The 14,450-nt window shown below is 36.8% G+C and overlaps 1 protein-coding gene and 1 pseudogene across 6 annotated transcripts in view; one reads left to right on the top strand and one right to left on the bottom strand.

The window, feature by feature from the left end:
- The window catches only part of LOC140947667 (serine/threonine-protein kinase DCLK1-like), a 29,320-nt gene extending 20,478 nt beyond the window's left edge, over positions 1 to 8,842 (bottom strand). For 4 of the 6 annotated variants that reach the window (XM_073396835.1, XM_073396833.1, XM_073396834.1 and 1 more), the window contains exons 1-3: positions 8,627 to 8,842; positions 7,791 to 8,485; positions 4,503 to 4,602 (exon numbers count right to left, since the gene is read on the bottom strand). In XM_073396835.1, the coding sequence (XP_073252936.1) occupies positions 4,503 to 4,602; positions 7,791 to 8,465 (775 nt within the window). In that variant the 5' untranslated portion in view covers positions 8,466 to 8,485; positions 8,627 to 8,842. The remainder of the gene's footprint in view (positions 1 to 4,502; positions 4,603 to 7,790; positions 8,486 to 8,626) is intronic. The other 2 variants (XM_073396836.1, XM_073396837.1) reach the window with 2 other exon arrangements.
- Positions 8,843 to 13,174: 4,332 nt separating this feature from the next.
- LOC140948601 (beta-galactosidase pseudogene) overlaps positions 13,175 to 14,450 on the top strand; it is a 2,550-nt pseudogene continuing 1,274 nt past the window's right edge.

Raw genomic sequence — 14,450 nt, 5'->3', positions numbered from 1 at the left:
TACAAAATAGTAAATATGAGGATATGTTTTGCTGATAATGAGTTGGTTTTGGGTTCATAGGTGCATTTAAAGGGCTTCTTAAGAAGAAAGCAACCACTACACATGATTTTGCATTTTTTATTTTTTATTATAAAAGTCTCACACATACATGGCAGTTGTGTCTTTAAAACAACATTGTATTGTAAAATGCAATAATACAAAATAAATGACATCTTTCCAGTTCCATTTTGTAAGAAATATTTCACTGCCATCATTCATCTTTCTTTCAGGTTTCATTAAAACATCATCTTAAATTGCTTAGTGCTTTCAGCTATTCCAAAAATATTTTCCACTCTCCCATATTTATAAAACCTTAAAAAGTCCTTGGACATTATTGTAGCAACTTGTCATTGATTGTTTTTGACATTCATGTTAAAAAATCCCTAGTCTCTCATAACTTCTCTCCAATCCTTCATATGATAAGGTACTATCCCTTAAAAAATGTTAATTCACTTACAAACTGAATTGTTGTATATTGTTGATGTAACATAACTGTGCCTAATATAACATTATAATATGAATATCATGAACTTTAAGTTCCTTGCCATTTTAGTAGCATTTTTAAATGTATCTTAAATATCTCTTAACTGAAACACAACCTTTATTGGCATTGAATATACCCTGTTATATATAACCCTTTAATTACCTCTGCCCTAATAATTTTTATTGACTATAATATTAATTTATTAAGGAAATCTCCATACAATGTTCAATGAAATGCACAGGTCACAACTAGGCAGATCAAGTTCATTATATTGCTATCAATTGAGTACACATACCCAGTGTGAACATGCAAATCATGGAACATTTTTTAAAAATAAAACCAATGGTATGCTTATTTTTCTTATGTTCTGTTACACAATGTATTATGTGAGCACTTATGTAAATTAAAATATTATTCCTGCATGCTTTTGAAACTCAAGGATGCGTTTTGTTGCAACTACAGTAGTTCCTAGTGTATTAAAAAATTCACTTAAAAATTTTAATAAAACACAACAGTAAAACAGCCATTGTAATTCTGTCACTCTATGTGTGAATCTATATTCTTTGTTCCACCTTTTAACCATGGAATTAAACTACCACATTATAACACAGCACGACACAACAGGACACTTATTAGGCCATGGATTGAAGCCTAAAAAATGAAACTTATCACATGCAAAAGTCCAAGAAGTTTAATTGATTTGTCTAAAATTGTATCGCATGATAACTTTTTTGTGGGTATGGCCAATTTTTTAGAATTGTGCGAGATATAATGCCATGCATTTGTTGTCAGTGAAAGGATTAATACTTTTACACTACTCATGTTATTCCTCACTCTACGTTTTTTATTCTAAACAATAAACTGCTACTTTGCGACAATAATTTATTATTAATATTAGTAATATTAATTTGTTAATCACCTTGTATTAGAGAGACTTAATAGAATTATTGTTATAACACAGCATTAAGTTAATTTCATCTGTTGCAATAAAAGTTGATCAGGACATTTCAACAAAAATACTGAATGCTATCAAAAATACTCGTTCTTTTATCAAGAATCATGATCTAGGATATGTTTGAATCACAATAAATTTGCACTACGAAATATGATTTGATGCATAAATGTTATCGAAAATAGAAATGACTCTCACATGAAAAGCTAATCCACATTAATTTGTTGAGTAATGTTTTCAATCTCTTGGTTTTGGACCTTATTTTATAGGGGATAAAATAATATTACTGATAAAATGCATAGTCCAATATTATTGTAAGCACAAAGCTCAAGTATAACATATAGAGGATGTGTTAGTTTTAGAAGAATAAACAATTTGGAATGTGCACAAGTATGCCTTTTAAAAGCTCTGCTTATTGTGTTTATAAATCTAGAGCATCAAGCTCGTGTAAAACGAATGGATAAATACTTTTCAAGCTTTTACCAAACCAGTGCACAAATAAATACAACTACAAAAATCTATAAATAAGATGCAAAGAAAGCAACATTAACAGTTTACTATTTGTAGAACTCTTTCTATAAAACTCTCTTACGAGAACATTAATTTTTATTTTTTATGGGAGACATGATTATCCACACACATTTGAGTAATAAAAATTCGAATAATATTGATCCCTGTTTCCTTGACATGAAACAGGTATAATAAGTTTTGTGGTAACATCAATATCATTATAATGGTTATGATTATAATTATTATGATTATTAGTATCATTATCGCTAATAGTTTTATTATAACTCATGCAACTGTCTACCTTTACTATTTTAACTACAACACAACCTCGACTAAACACTGCTATTGTACCTAAAAATCTGCTGCCTTTTTTGGAGGGTTAAATAAAGAAGACTTAACTGTAGATGAGAGTTTAAAAGTAACTGGGGCAATTTAAGAGAAGTGCTTTTAGAGAAAAATCAGGTGTCATGATAATTGGCCAAGTGGTTAGTCAACGGACAAAAAATATGTAATTTGAAATTATCTGAAGCCACAGACGAATTTGTTAAATCAATAAAAATTTTAAGATCAGTAAGTGTATCTGGAACTTTTTCTAATCAAAATTTGAAATTATGACTACCTTAGTCAAGTAAGGTCATGAAAGCTACATGTACCAACAATCAACCTTTTAAGCCCCAATATACATATACAAATTCTCCAAACTGATCTCCATACATTTTGTTAAAGAGTGTGTTGAGAGAATTTGATAAAAGATCAGGGCGTTATCTCTTTGGTGATCATTTCATTGACTCTCATAACCTAATCTCTTGACATTGTATGAATATCGTTAGGAGAAAATTGATGTTCGTCACCATTAGGACTTAGAGGGTTAAGCAGTGATTGTTTCAAGTGAGTCAACAGGTGACAGGTTTAATGTCATGGGCTTTAGATCTAATTTGCTGACAGGATCAACATCTTCTCCCTGATCATCATTGGAGAACATCATAGGTCGAACTGATGCAGTTGGTTTCCCTTCTTGTAGTCCTTGGCTTTTGCTTATCTTCTCATTGTAAATATAAATATAATATCCATGTCGACCCTCGATATTTTCAGATTCAGGATCTTCCCTCTGTGAGTCATTCAATGGCAATACTTTTGGTTCTGCGGGTCTCAATCTTCCTCGTATTGCAACAGGAGTATCTGAGCCAGCTTTCGGTCTGATAGGAACAGGTTTATCAGAACCAGCCTTCTTCTTAGCTGGTCTGAAAGTACCATTTTCTTTTGCTTGAGGCATGAGAGCTTTACGAGAAAACTCTGATGGAACCCCCAGGGCAGTTTTTGGTCTTTGAGGAGTGAAACTTGCAGACGATCTTTGCGTCGATTTTGGTGAAGGTGAAAAAGATTTTCTGGAAGGTCTGGGTGAGACTGATCTTGCCCTGACTGGTAGCGGCCTTGGCAATGTCAAATTTGACATGGATGCCGCTAAGATGCAGTGCAAGTGAACTGTAAACTTCTTTTCTGGAGGAGGGGGCTCAGGACGCAGGCCAGGAATATAGGAATAAGTATCTGTTACAGGTGCATAACGCCAGCGAGGGCGAGGGTAGAACCCTGGGATCAGAAAAAAAGCACCAAGTATTATTAAACTTGGCTGAGGAAACTAGCCCAGTAAAAGTTTACCGTTTGCCATCGTATAAGCGAGCTCAAAATGAGTGCGGGATTCCTATACATTATGGGTCCTATTTCCTGGCCTGCTTTGAGCATGGTTCTCAAAAGTGTGAGATTTCAATCGACAAGGGCAATAACAGGTTCAGAAGTTCGTCATCATAAATCAAGAGCACGCGCACAGTCTCTCGGCACATTATTAAATAGTAATTTGCTCATTTTTGTCTCGCTTACACGAGAGCCACACCACTAATCAAAAGTGTTCACATTAAACCCCAAAGAATAAATTGGACTGAACTTTTTCTTAAATAACCTAACATACTAATTTAGGAACATCAGGAACATGACTAGGTGGTTAACATCTGTGGATCTAAAATACAGATCATTTTCCACACGTCAGTGTACAGGTCACCATTATACAGATAAAAAACGGCATAAAAAGAGTCTCCTAGCCCTAATCTCTTCACAAAATGCTCTATTAGACTGAGGAGAATCTGTGTGGCTTGGGAATTTATCAAGTGACTTGTACTCTGAATGTGACCAGTACTTTAGACCCGGCCTTTAAGAAGAGACATTTTCTTGGCAATTTTCCCCAAAATTCAGAAAAAAAAAATTCAAAAGCAAGCTATCAAATCATTCCAGTAACAAAGTCTAATTATTTGGGTCTACAACTTGTATTCCACGAGATTGTCGTTTTCATCAGATCTGTCAGAAAACCCAAAAGAAACTGTTCCATTCACAGCAGGGAGTTTCCAAAATCCAAAGATTACAGTTTCATCAAATGATACCATTTTTTTAATACCTTTACCCAAATGATCACACCAGAAAAGATAATAAGATTCAAGGCATTTAGCAAAAAAAAAATCCACCACTCACTTTGTACATCAACATCAAATCCTTCCTCTGGGAATTTTTCATGGCTTTGCAGGGCAACAAACATGGTGTCATCATTGAACAGATGTCGAAGCTCCCTGATCTGAAAACAATGAATGCATTTGGAAGTGATTCAACAATAACAAAAAAACAAAACATCACCTGGAAAACGGAACTGCTGAGACAGTTTAACACCAAATTCACAGGAAAACAATTTATGGTTAGATAACTTAAGATAATAAAATTATTGAAAATTAAACAAAATTAAGGATGACGGATAAAAATGAAAAAACTTTATTTAATAGGATTATTGTATAAAGCATGTTCATAAAATGAGATTTATTACACTCCAAAACATAAATGCATCATAAACCGAAATGCACTGAGAAAATGCGATTAACCCTTCCACCCCTAGAGTGGCATTAAGTGAAATTCTAGAATTAAAAAAACACTGATGAAGAATAAGGAAGCTTAAGACACAACTGAATGTCTTTAAGGTTAATGGTCACACTTTTAAGAGGATTATTGCCCAGGCTCATAGATTGGAACCATCTTGTACAGCTTATTAAACAGCACCACAGGAAATTTCTGCTCAATAGCTTTCATTAAAATGGTCACAGTATAGGATTCCATCCATAGACTCAAAAGTTAGCAGGACATTGTACAGCACAAAACGAATAAAGTTCACATAATTTGAAAGTTTTTATTTACAGAAAAAACGGGTTAATGGACTGATCATAAGTCAGATCAACGAACCATAACATAGTAACTTGATGACAAATAATATTAAAATATATGACAAATATGAAAATTAAGCAATATTGAGCAATTGGGAGCTTTAATTAACATCCACTTCCTTCCCATTGATCAATGTAATAGATCCAAACAATCCTCTATACAATTAAATGCTGCGGCTAGTCTCTCTACTGTTATAAACCTTCAACTTCTTTTGTTTAACTCCCATGGTGAAACATAATAAAAACTCAAATGTATGACTACTTCTGTTTTTAAACCCAAGCCAGTTCCCTTCAGGAATGTTACTCTGTGTATTTTGAAAATCTGTACTCTGAACTGAAACAACAGGTGATTAAAGAGTTGGATTGTCGACAAATGTTGCTTATGCATGCAAGGAAAATAGGCCAAACATGTCTTGAGTATAGATGTAATATAGTCAATAGCTTACTCTGCATATCAGAACATTAGTCATTTAATTAAATAAGATCACTTGTTGATTAAAAACTGTACTGAAATAAATGCCAATGGACAGATTTTACTGTGAGAGAACAAAATATGGCATCAGACCAATTTAACTTTCAGTCTTTTAATGTCATCTTCAAGTGAAACAACTTATATGTAGCTCATGTAACTTTGTGTTATTGCTTACCATGCTGTGCAAAATAGTTTCATTATCTGATGAGTAATAACATCTATAAATCAAATGCACATAGTTCGTTGTATTTTCCAGGGGCGATGTTTATTATATCACATCCTATGATTTCTAACATCTACTTGGATTACAATTTGCCTGTTGTAGCAGAATGGGTTAAACATACATTTCACTTAGGAAAAAGTTTGAAAAATTTTAACACACTAAGATGAGCATCACATGCACGACGAAATCAACCCAGAGGTGGTAGAACTTGTCTCCTACAATATCTACATCTTCTCTGAGAAAGAATGCCTTTGCTTCTTCATTAATTTTGTAATCTTACACTTGATAAGCAAAATTCCAGGAAAAAAATGAACTAAAGATAAAATTCACCAAATCCTTCACAGAATTTTTTAATCACATCTTAATTTCATAGGTGTCAAATGTAAATAGAAAATACAAAGGAAATTACTATTTTTCAATGAAGCAGAAGCTCACAGGCGCTTTTTTGTTTCTTCACCAGCAAAGCATTTTGTAATTTTTCACAAGATGGTGAACAGATAATATAAGAGAAGAGTACAGCTGTATTCTTGTTTGAAACAATCTGATTCTTGGATAATGATGGGAGAACCTCTGTTCTTTGAATAAGAATAAATATTTACAACTTACAACTAATGCAAACAAAATTCCCAAATGATTACTTAAAGGTCTGTTTTTATCAGAGAAATGAAACTTTCACATTGGCCCTTGTTGAAGTGGAGATGAAAAAAAAACTAACGCAACAAGCTGTAATGTATGAAGATGTGAAAACAAATAAATGAAATACAGGAAAGAAGTTGATTTATATGTCAAGTCTTTTTATCTGGACCAATGTAGTGTGGAAGTCAACAAATAAAGCACTTGGCTTTCGTACAATGTGACAGGGGATGAAATTTGTCATGCAATTTAATGTAATCCTAAAGTCCAGTGAAAAATACTGATCGGCTAAACTTCATCAAAGGGTCGATCTTTCACACAAGAACGCATTTGTGGACTTATTACAAAATTCGTCAGATCTGCGAACAAAGGACGCCTGCCGTGAAAATTTTACCTTAGGCGAGCTGTGAAATCTCGCATGAAAAACAAAAACAAATCGGAAAATATTTGCTCTTGCGACAGCTATTTCCCTTCAATGTGAATCCACCCATGACTGTATAAATTGGAAAAATTGCTCAGTCGAAAAATCGTCCTTAGAAAGAAGGTAAGTTTATTAAAAGCGACCAAGACGAACGGTATAAATAATGAAAGCCTTGATCCACGTGGCGGGCACACGGACTAAAATTGAAAACCGCTTGAAATCAAACAAACTATACTCTGGGGAATAAATTTAACGAGAAAAATGAAAGGAAATATCTACACGTTGTATAGCTTCCCATTAACCAGAAAGAAAAGCGGCGAAAAATAATCCACGAAACAGACACAGTCATTCACCCAACAAAAATTCCACGCGGCGAAAATTCATTTCTGTGTCATCGCTGGATTCGCAGTTCATTACGGCTGAAATGGACATCAGGACATGATTTCATTATAAACGCCATTACGCCAGAAACGTTTTCGAAAAAAGGGGAAACATGTTTATAGCTTTGACTCAAGGAAAATTATTGCGAGCCGCGTGTTGCTTATAGTTTCAACACGAGCCCACCATGGCCTTATCACAATAGATCGGAGTAAAACCTTGACGAACAAATTCGTCCAACCATTCAACTAAAATCTGTCAACAACAAAGAGATAGAGATATTTTTCTCAAGGTAAAGGCGAACAAAGGCAACCTATCCAAGACTAAAGATAAATTATTAATGGATGTGGTAACACAGATGCCAGTTCAATGGCCTGATCAAGCAAAAGAACGAAAAATGGCCGACAATAAAATCAAATAAGCTTACCTGTTTTCCATCGACTGTGTGTAGTTTGTCGACCTTTCCAAGTGTTCCCTTTGAAGACAGATGATCCAAAACTTGTTCCAAGCTAACTGCTGTTTTAGCATTGAGTAGCATGGTTACTTTCTTTTGTGGGGGTTTTCCATTCTTCATAACTGTGACCAACTTCGGTTTGATGAAATCCCGGCTTCCATCGATCTGATGAGATGGTGAGGATGTCGGCGCGTTTTCTTTCTTGTGATGCGCGAGCGACCAAGAGGGCTTCATGCTCCCATATCCGCCCTCAACCTCCTTGAAGACATTACACGAAGAACAAACATAACTAGAGCCGTACTGAAGCTCGTTCACGTCTGTAATCATCTTGCCATTTTCAGCGTTGAATACAAAACGTACAGCCCCCGTCGAAAGTTCCAGCTTGTTTGATAACTCCGCCAGCAGAGCATCGAACTCCTTGTACCGCTCGGGAGACACAGCTAGTTTAAGCCCGCAAAAAAACCGATCCCCATTTCTGTAAAAGCGAATTTGTTTGGCGCTTAAACTTTGGTTTCTTCGTAGGAGCGACGTGCGGTTAATTTCTTTACAGCTCGCATTTCGCGAGTTTGACCGACTCAGTCCCGGCGAAGGAGAACGAGATCGATCATGGCCGTTATGGTGGTCTCCATTCATCATGCCATTCTCCATTCTTGATCCTAGCGACACAACTAGAAAAAAGAGAAGAAGAATTGTTTAATTATTCACATAAGATTTGGCTTAGTTTTCTCAACGTGACCGTATAAATAAGTGGTTTTCAACCTTAGCACAGTGAAGTAAAAAACGCCACCGCAAAATTGGGAGTTGCTTACATTCGGCCGGCGCCCGATATGTTCCTTTCCGCTCGGCTCCTCACGGCTCTTTATCAGTTTGCTAATGCGTTTAGGGCTAAAACTCTGTCCAAAAAAATAAAAATAATAGCCTCATATTCTATTCTGAACTGGTGAGGGCCCAAATTGCACCTGCACCGAAGAAATTACGGCCAGTCTGTAAAAGCTTGACAACCGCGAATAATATTTTGACTTGTTCTGACCCATGAAGTGCCGCTTACTGATTGGACAGCTAGACAATAGAACAATAAAAAATTACAAGAACCAATCAAAGTAACTTATTGCTCACTGCAACTACCCGTATTGTGTTTCGTGAAAAAAAAATCTTTCTTTTTTTCTTATTTCCTTTTGTCGTTCCTCTATCAGAGTTTTGATTAATGAAAATGCATTATTCTTGGTGAAATATTCTCGCTTGTTATTTTCCCAATTTTTCGTTTGAGTACTAAACCACCATGAGAAAAATCATTGTTTGAAGGGAATAAACATGAATTATTGATCAGAGTTTATGTGGACACATTTATCGGATATCACTCTTTCCTGTGTTTGAGGGAAATCTTTTGTCTCATGGGCGCGACAAAATCATTGTTATGCATTTTGGATTCTATAGCTCCGAAAAAAATTCAAAGAAGTAACAGCTAGGCTGTACTGATTAGATAGCTCTAAAATTATGTCACGTTGAATTCATTTCTCAGCGCCTAATCAAAAATACCTGCTCCTTTCCAATAAGGCACTAGTACTTACGGGTAAAAACAATTTGTGTGTCATTATTCTTTTTCTTCAAAAAAAATTAATAAACAGTATCGCCTGGACCTTTCCTATGGGTAACATTTTTTGAGGGACGAAAGATGACTTATTTTGTCTTAGTGCCTGGAGAAAAATCTTTTTACCCTTCGAGCACCTGCCGCGAATTAATTTGTACGCGGCATGATAGATTTTGTCCCCGAACTGTTCATATTGAGCACTAAAAAACTCCTTAAAAGGAATTCACGCATTTTAACGAGCTTCAGGCTAGCTGTGACTCATCACAGAGCAAGCACGTCTACTTGAAAATAGCCTTGTTGAGGCTGTGAATGACTTAATTAATCCACGAAGAACGCCTGACACCATCTTGGGTATTGGATGTAAATTTTCTGTCTTTCCATTTAAACATATATTGAAAGACAAACTTTCCGATATCCAGGGGGAGAGGAAAAAAGACTTTAATTCGTTATCACAATAAAACGAAAGGAGAATAAAAGTTTTAGACAACCCGGGGCTAGATTTAAAGGCCACAATGTTTACTTTTTTGGTGGCTAAGGAGAAATCTGACAATGCCGAAGCTGATTATATGTATATGTAGGATGTTATATTTGTTTTATTCTTTTCTTTTCGACAAGTGCTATTCATCGATAAGAAAACATTGGACGTTCTTAAGGTGTGTTTTTCCTTGTCCCTTAGTTAAAAGGGTTGTAAAATTTCCCCAGGAGATCCTGTATATTTAAGCTTCCAAAAGAACTATTCATTTGATGTTCTCGAGATTGGACTGAAAGTTTCAAAGAAAATTGCCTCAAGTTTTACTCAAGGTACGCCCGAGATAATGGTCTCCAATTCAAAAGGCGTATGACTGTCTGACAAACTTCCTCAGCATATTTTAATGATTATAGGGTGTGGCTCCGGTTTTTAACATAATTTTTTACCTTTATCGCTGGACTCCACAGGGTTAAACCTACTATTTATTGTACATGATGAGTGTACACAGCAAAACATGTCCAGAATATTCCTAAAATGGACAAAAGCGTGCGATTTTAGCAGTAAAAATATACCAGGATGTTGATTATCTTATGAACGCGACCTTTTGAACATTGAGTGTCAACAATAAAGCAGAAAATTATGAATATGATATTCACAAAAGTGAATATCATATTCATGATTCACTGTTTTTTGCATATCATTATCTGCTGATAAAGGTATCATCTGGTGCAAGTCAAGATATCTCGTGATACCTGCTCCATCAAAAATTTATGGTCCTTTTAGGGGTAATCCAGTTGACATATTTTGAACATACAATTGTAGATCAGCAATTTATTCCTTGCACCTGCGGAAGACAATGTATCTTAGCTGAGCTCCAAAGTGCTGTTTGCTCGTTGTGAAGAGGAGATCTCCATAAAAAGCACATAAACACTCGAGTTGTAACATTCAAATTGAACTTGAAAGCCTTCTAGAATACGTTTTTGCGCTAAATTCTGCTATCGTGAATATATCTACCGCGGCTCAACGGGGAGGGAAAATGCCATATATTTATGTTAGTTTGGTAAGATCAAGTGCTGGAATTAACATTTCCAAACATGCTGTGAAATTTTCTTAAAGCCCCCAGCTTAACATTGTTCCCTGCACTATGGTAAAATTAAGTTGAAAGGCACGAAATATTTCGTCGCGATTTGTCAAACTTGCTATCGGGCTCCATTTTTGTTGTCCACGAAAAATAATTTTGTCAATAGCCCCTGGAAACACAAAAGCAAACTGATTCACTGCAACCCGACCAAGAAGCCATAGAAGCGCTGCTGAAATTCGTCAGGGTTACAAGTTGTTTAACTGGTCACACGCTGCACTCACAGAAACTACTAGGAATAGGAAAATTTGGGGGGCAGATAGGTGGGAAGTTGATTATAACAAAACAGCTGTGATCCCATCTGCACTATGCACTTGCATTTTAAAATTACTTTATTTTCACTTCCCACAAAAAGAAAATATTTATCTTCACAAAACTTCAAGCACCCCATTTTAAATTGTACCCTTTATACATTGCCCCTACTTGCTGGCTATAGTTCGCTATAGTCTACACTATTCTGGCCAGTTTAACCTATTTAAAATTATATTTTTGTACGTCACTCAAAGTTTGCATACCTTAAAGCACAAAGAGAGGGACTACCAAGAGAAGAGAACCAAAATTTAAGGCTAGTATTTACCCTTCGAGCTTCAGTGGTAATTACAACCCCTATACTACTACATGAAAAATTTCTGCGATTTGATTGGCTTAGAGTAGTGGTATTTCAGCTTAATTTGAAATACCTACACGTGAAAATTACAAACCCTTTGCCGGTAGTAGTATAAACAAATAAAGCATGATTTCGACGTGATATTTGGCATAAATACCACGAGTGATATTTCAAAATTGTCTCAAATTTCACTTGCCTAACATCTCGAGAAATTACGTATAACAATTTCGAAATATCACTCGTGGTATTTATCCCTAATATCACTACAAATCATGCTATTACCTATACTAACCTTAACCAAATTACTCTGAGACTGGCCATCGGACGTGGATTTATTTGTAGTGCACGCGTATAGCCGTCAAATTTTCCCATTAGATTGTTTTTAAGCTTTAAAAGTATGTGATAACGTCCAACAGCCAAATGTGATGACTATAAGCGTGCATGCTGCACAGTGAATCCCGCCAGCTTTTCAACTCAGTCCTTTTTTGATTCACAATTAAGAGACTCATCATTTTGCATGTTTTAGAAATTACCATTTGTGCGTATTCGGAAAATATTTTTATTTTGTCTCTTCAGTAGCCTGGGACCCGCCTCCTTGGTGGGGAAAAAAGAAAAAGTCGGCTGGAGCGCATCTTAATATCTTCCATTTTTTTTCCCTCGCGCGTTTCCCCGCGATTTTTACTCGTTCGTAGTTTCCAGGCACGTTGTGGGCGCGTCCCCCATGATGAAGGTTGGTTTTCACAGTCGGTACCTGCTTCCTTTACAAATTTTCCGGTTTAATAGAAGTTTGGGCTATAGCCGCAGATAGCTCTTAACACCGAAAAGAATTACATGGTCTTTCATAGTTTTGTTTGCTTTTGGATAGGGTTTAACATTTACATTCTGCAGCCAGAAACGTGTGCACGGTTGGGGCAGTACCCTCTAAAGAATGATCCCCGCTGTAAAGTTTATCAATGGAGAAGCTATAACTTTCTATTTGATGAGGAATAACTACTAGGCTAAAGAGAAACATAATCCGGCTAGCCTCCCAGCAAGGCGTTTTTAGGGGACGGGAGAAATATGAGCTCCCCCTAAAAACGCCTGCACGGGAGGCTAACATAAGGACGGTAAAAAGTTAGTCTAAAATGTAAGGCGTCTCCGCCCCCTAACCCGTGTGGGACGCGGAGGAGGAAGACTCTCCCCCCCCATGGGTTAGGGGGAGGAGACGGATGACATTTCAGACAAGTCAGAAAGTCGGAAAGGGACTGACCATTAGAAAACTTATGGGGGGGGGAGGGGAATTTTCGAGCCGCAGGAATTTTTTTTCATTATCAAATTCCTTGTATTAATTTTTTTTAGGCCATAGCATGAAAATTTTTTTTGGGATTAATTGTCGTGCATGAATTTTTTTCATTTAATGTTCCCTATTGTGCGAATAATTTTTTTGTACTCCACCCCCCCGCATAAGTTTTCTAATGGTCCGTCCGATCCCTAAACCTCTAGCTGGTATTTTAAGTTAAAGTCCTTCTGATCTTGAGCGTGACTTGCGTGAGTTCCATTAAGTGTGCAACGAGTTTGTCACGAGATTTACAAACCCACAAAAAATCTCATGATTTTCAAACCGTCGTTTCAAAACTGTGTAACAATGGCTATGAGAAGTCTCTTTGCTTTCTTCTTGGCCTCACTGTGCGCATTACAAAAGGTTGATTCCAAATCTTTCACTATTGACTTCGAGAACGATCGTTTCTTAAAAGATGGTGAACCTTTCCGGTACATATCAGGTGACTTCCATTACTTCAGAGTGCCCCGTTTCTATTGGAAAGACAGGCTCATGAAAATGAAAGCAGGTGGTTTAAACACAGTCCAGACCTACATCGCTTGGAATGTTCACGAACCAACCCAGGGAAACTACAATTTTGAAGGCGATGCAGATCTTGTGAGTTTTATCGAGCTCGCTAACAGCGTTGGTCTTTTGGTCATTGTGAGGGCAGGGCCTTTCATTTGCGCTGAATGGGATTTTGGCGGATTTCCAGCTTGGTTATTGAAAGATCCATCCATCACTTTGAGGTCATCAAAGGACAGACGTTATCTTGACGCAGTGGACTCGTGGATGTCTGTAGTACTCCCCAAAATCAAGCCACTGCTGTACGCAAACGGAGGGCCCATCATATCATTACAAGTCGAGAATGAGTATGGGAGCTCCTTGGTGTGTGACCATGACTATATGAAACATTTAGAGCAGTTATTCCGCAAGTATTTAGGCAATGATGTTATTCTTTTTACAGTTGACACTCACTGGCAATTCCTCTTTGCATGTGGTACAATACCCTCTCTTTATGCGACTGTGGATTTCGGACCGGAGGTTGACCCAGAAGAGGCTTTTGCAGTGATGCGCAAATTTACCCCAAAGGGACCCCTGATAAATTCTGAGTTTTACACTGGGTGGATAGACTACTGGGGTGAAAAGCATCAAACAAAATCAGCTTCAGTGGTTGCTAAATCGCTCGACAAGATCCTGTCCATGAATGCGTCTGTCAATTTCTACATGTATGAGGGTGGTACTAACTTCGGATTTATGAGTGGCGCAAATTTGAATTTAATCTTGTACAAACCAATACCGACCAGCTATGATTATGATGCTCCTTTGACGGAAGCGGGTGACGTGGGAAATAAATTTCACATCATACGAAAGACCATTTCCAATCACGAGAACATACCAGAGATTCCGATTCCACCAAACACGACCAAGTTTGCTTATGGTAAGATTCAGATGACCCCACTTTCGACGTTCCTTGACGCCGTGCCAAAACTTTCTGCCCATGGTCCTGTGAATTCAACTTTCCCCTTAACTA

The sequence above is a fragment of the Porites lutea genome, chromosome 9, assembly GCF_958299795.1.
Source record: "Porites lutea chromosome 9, jaPorLute2.1, whole genome shotgun sequence".
In the NCBI taxonomy this organism is placed as follows: Eukaryota; Metazoa; Cnidaria; class Anthozoa; order Scleractinia; family Poritidae; genus Porites; species Porites lutea.
Note: the sequence above shows the minus strand (reverse complement) of the source record. Positions and strands in the feature narration are given on the sequence as shown.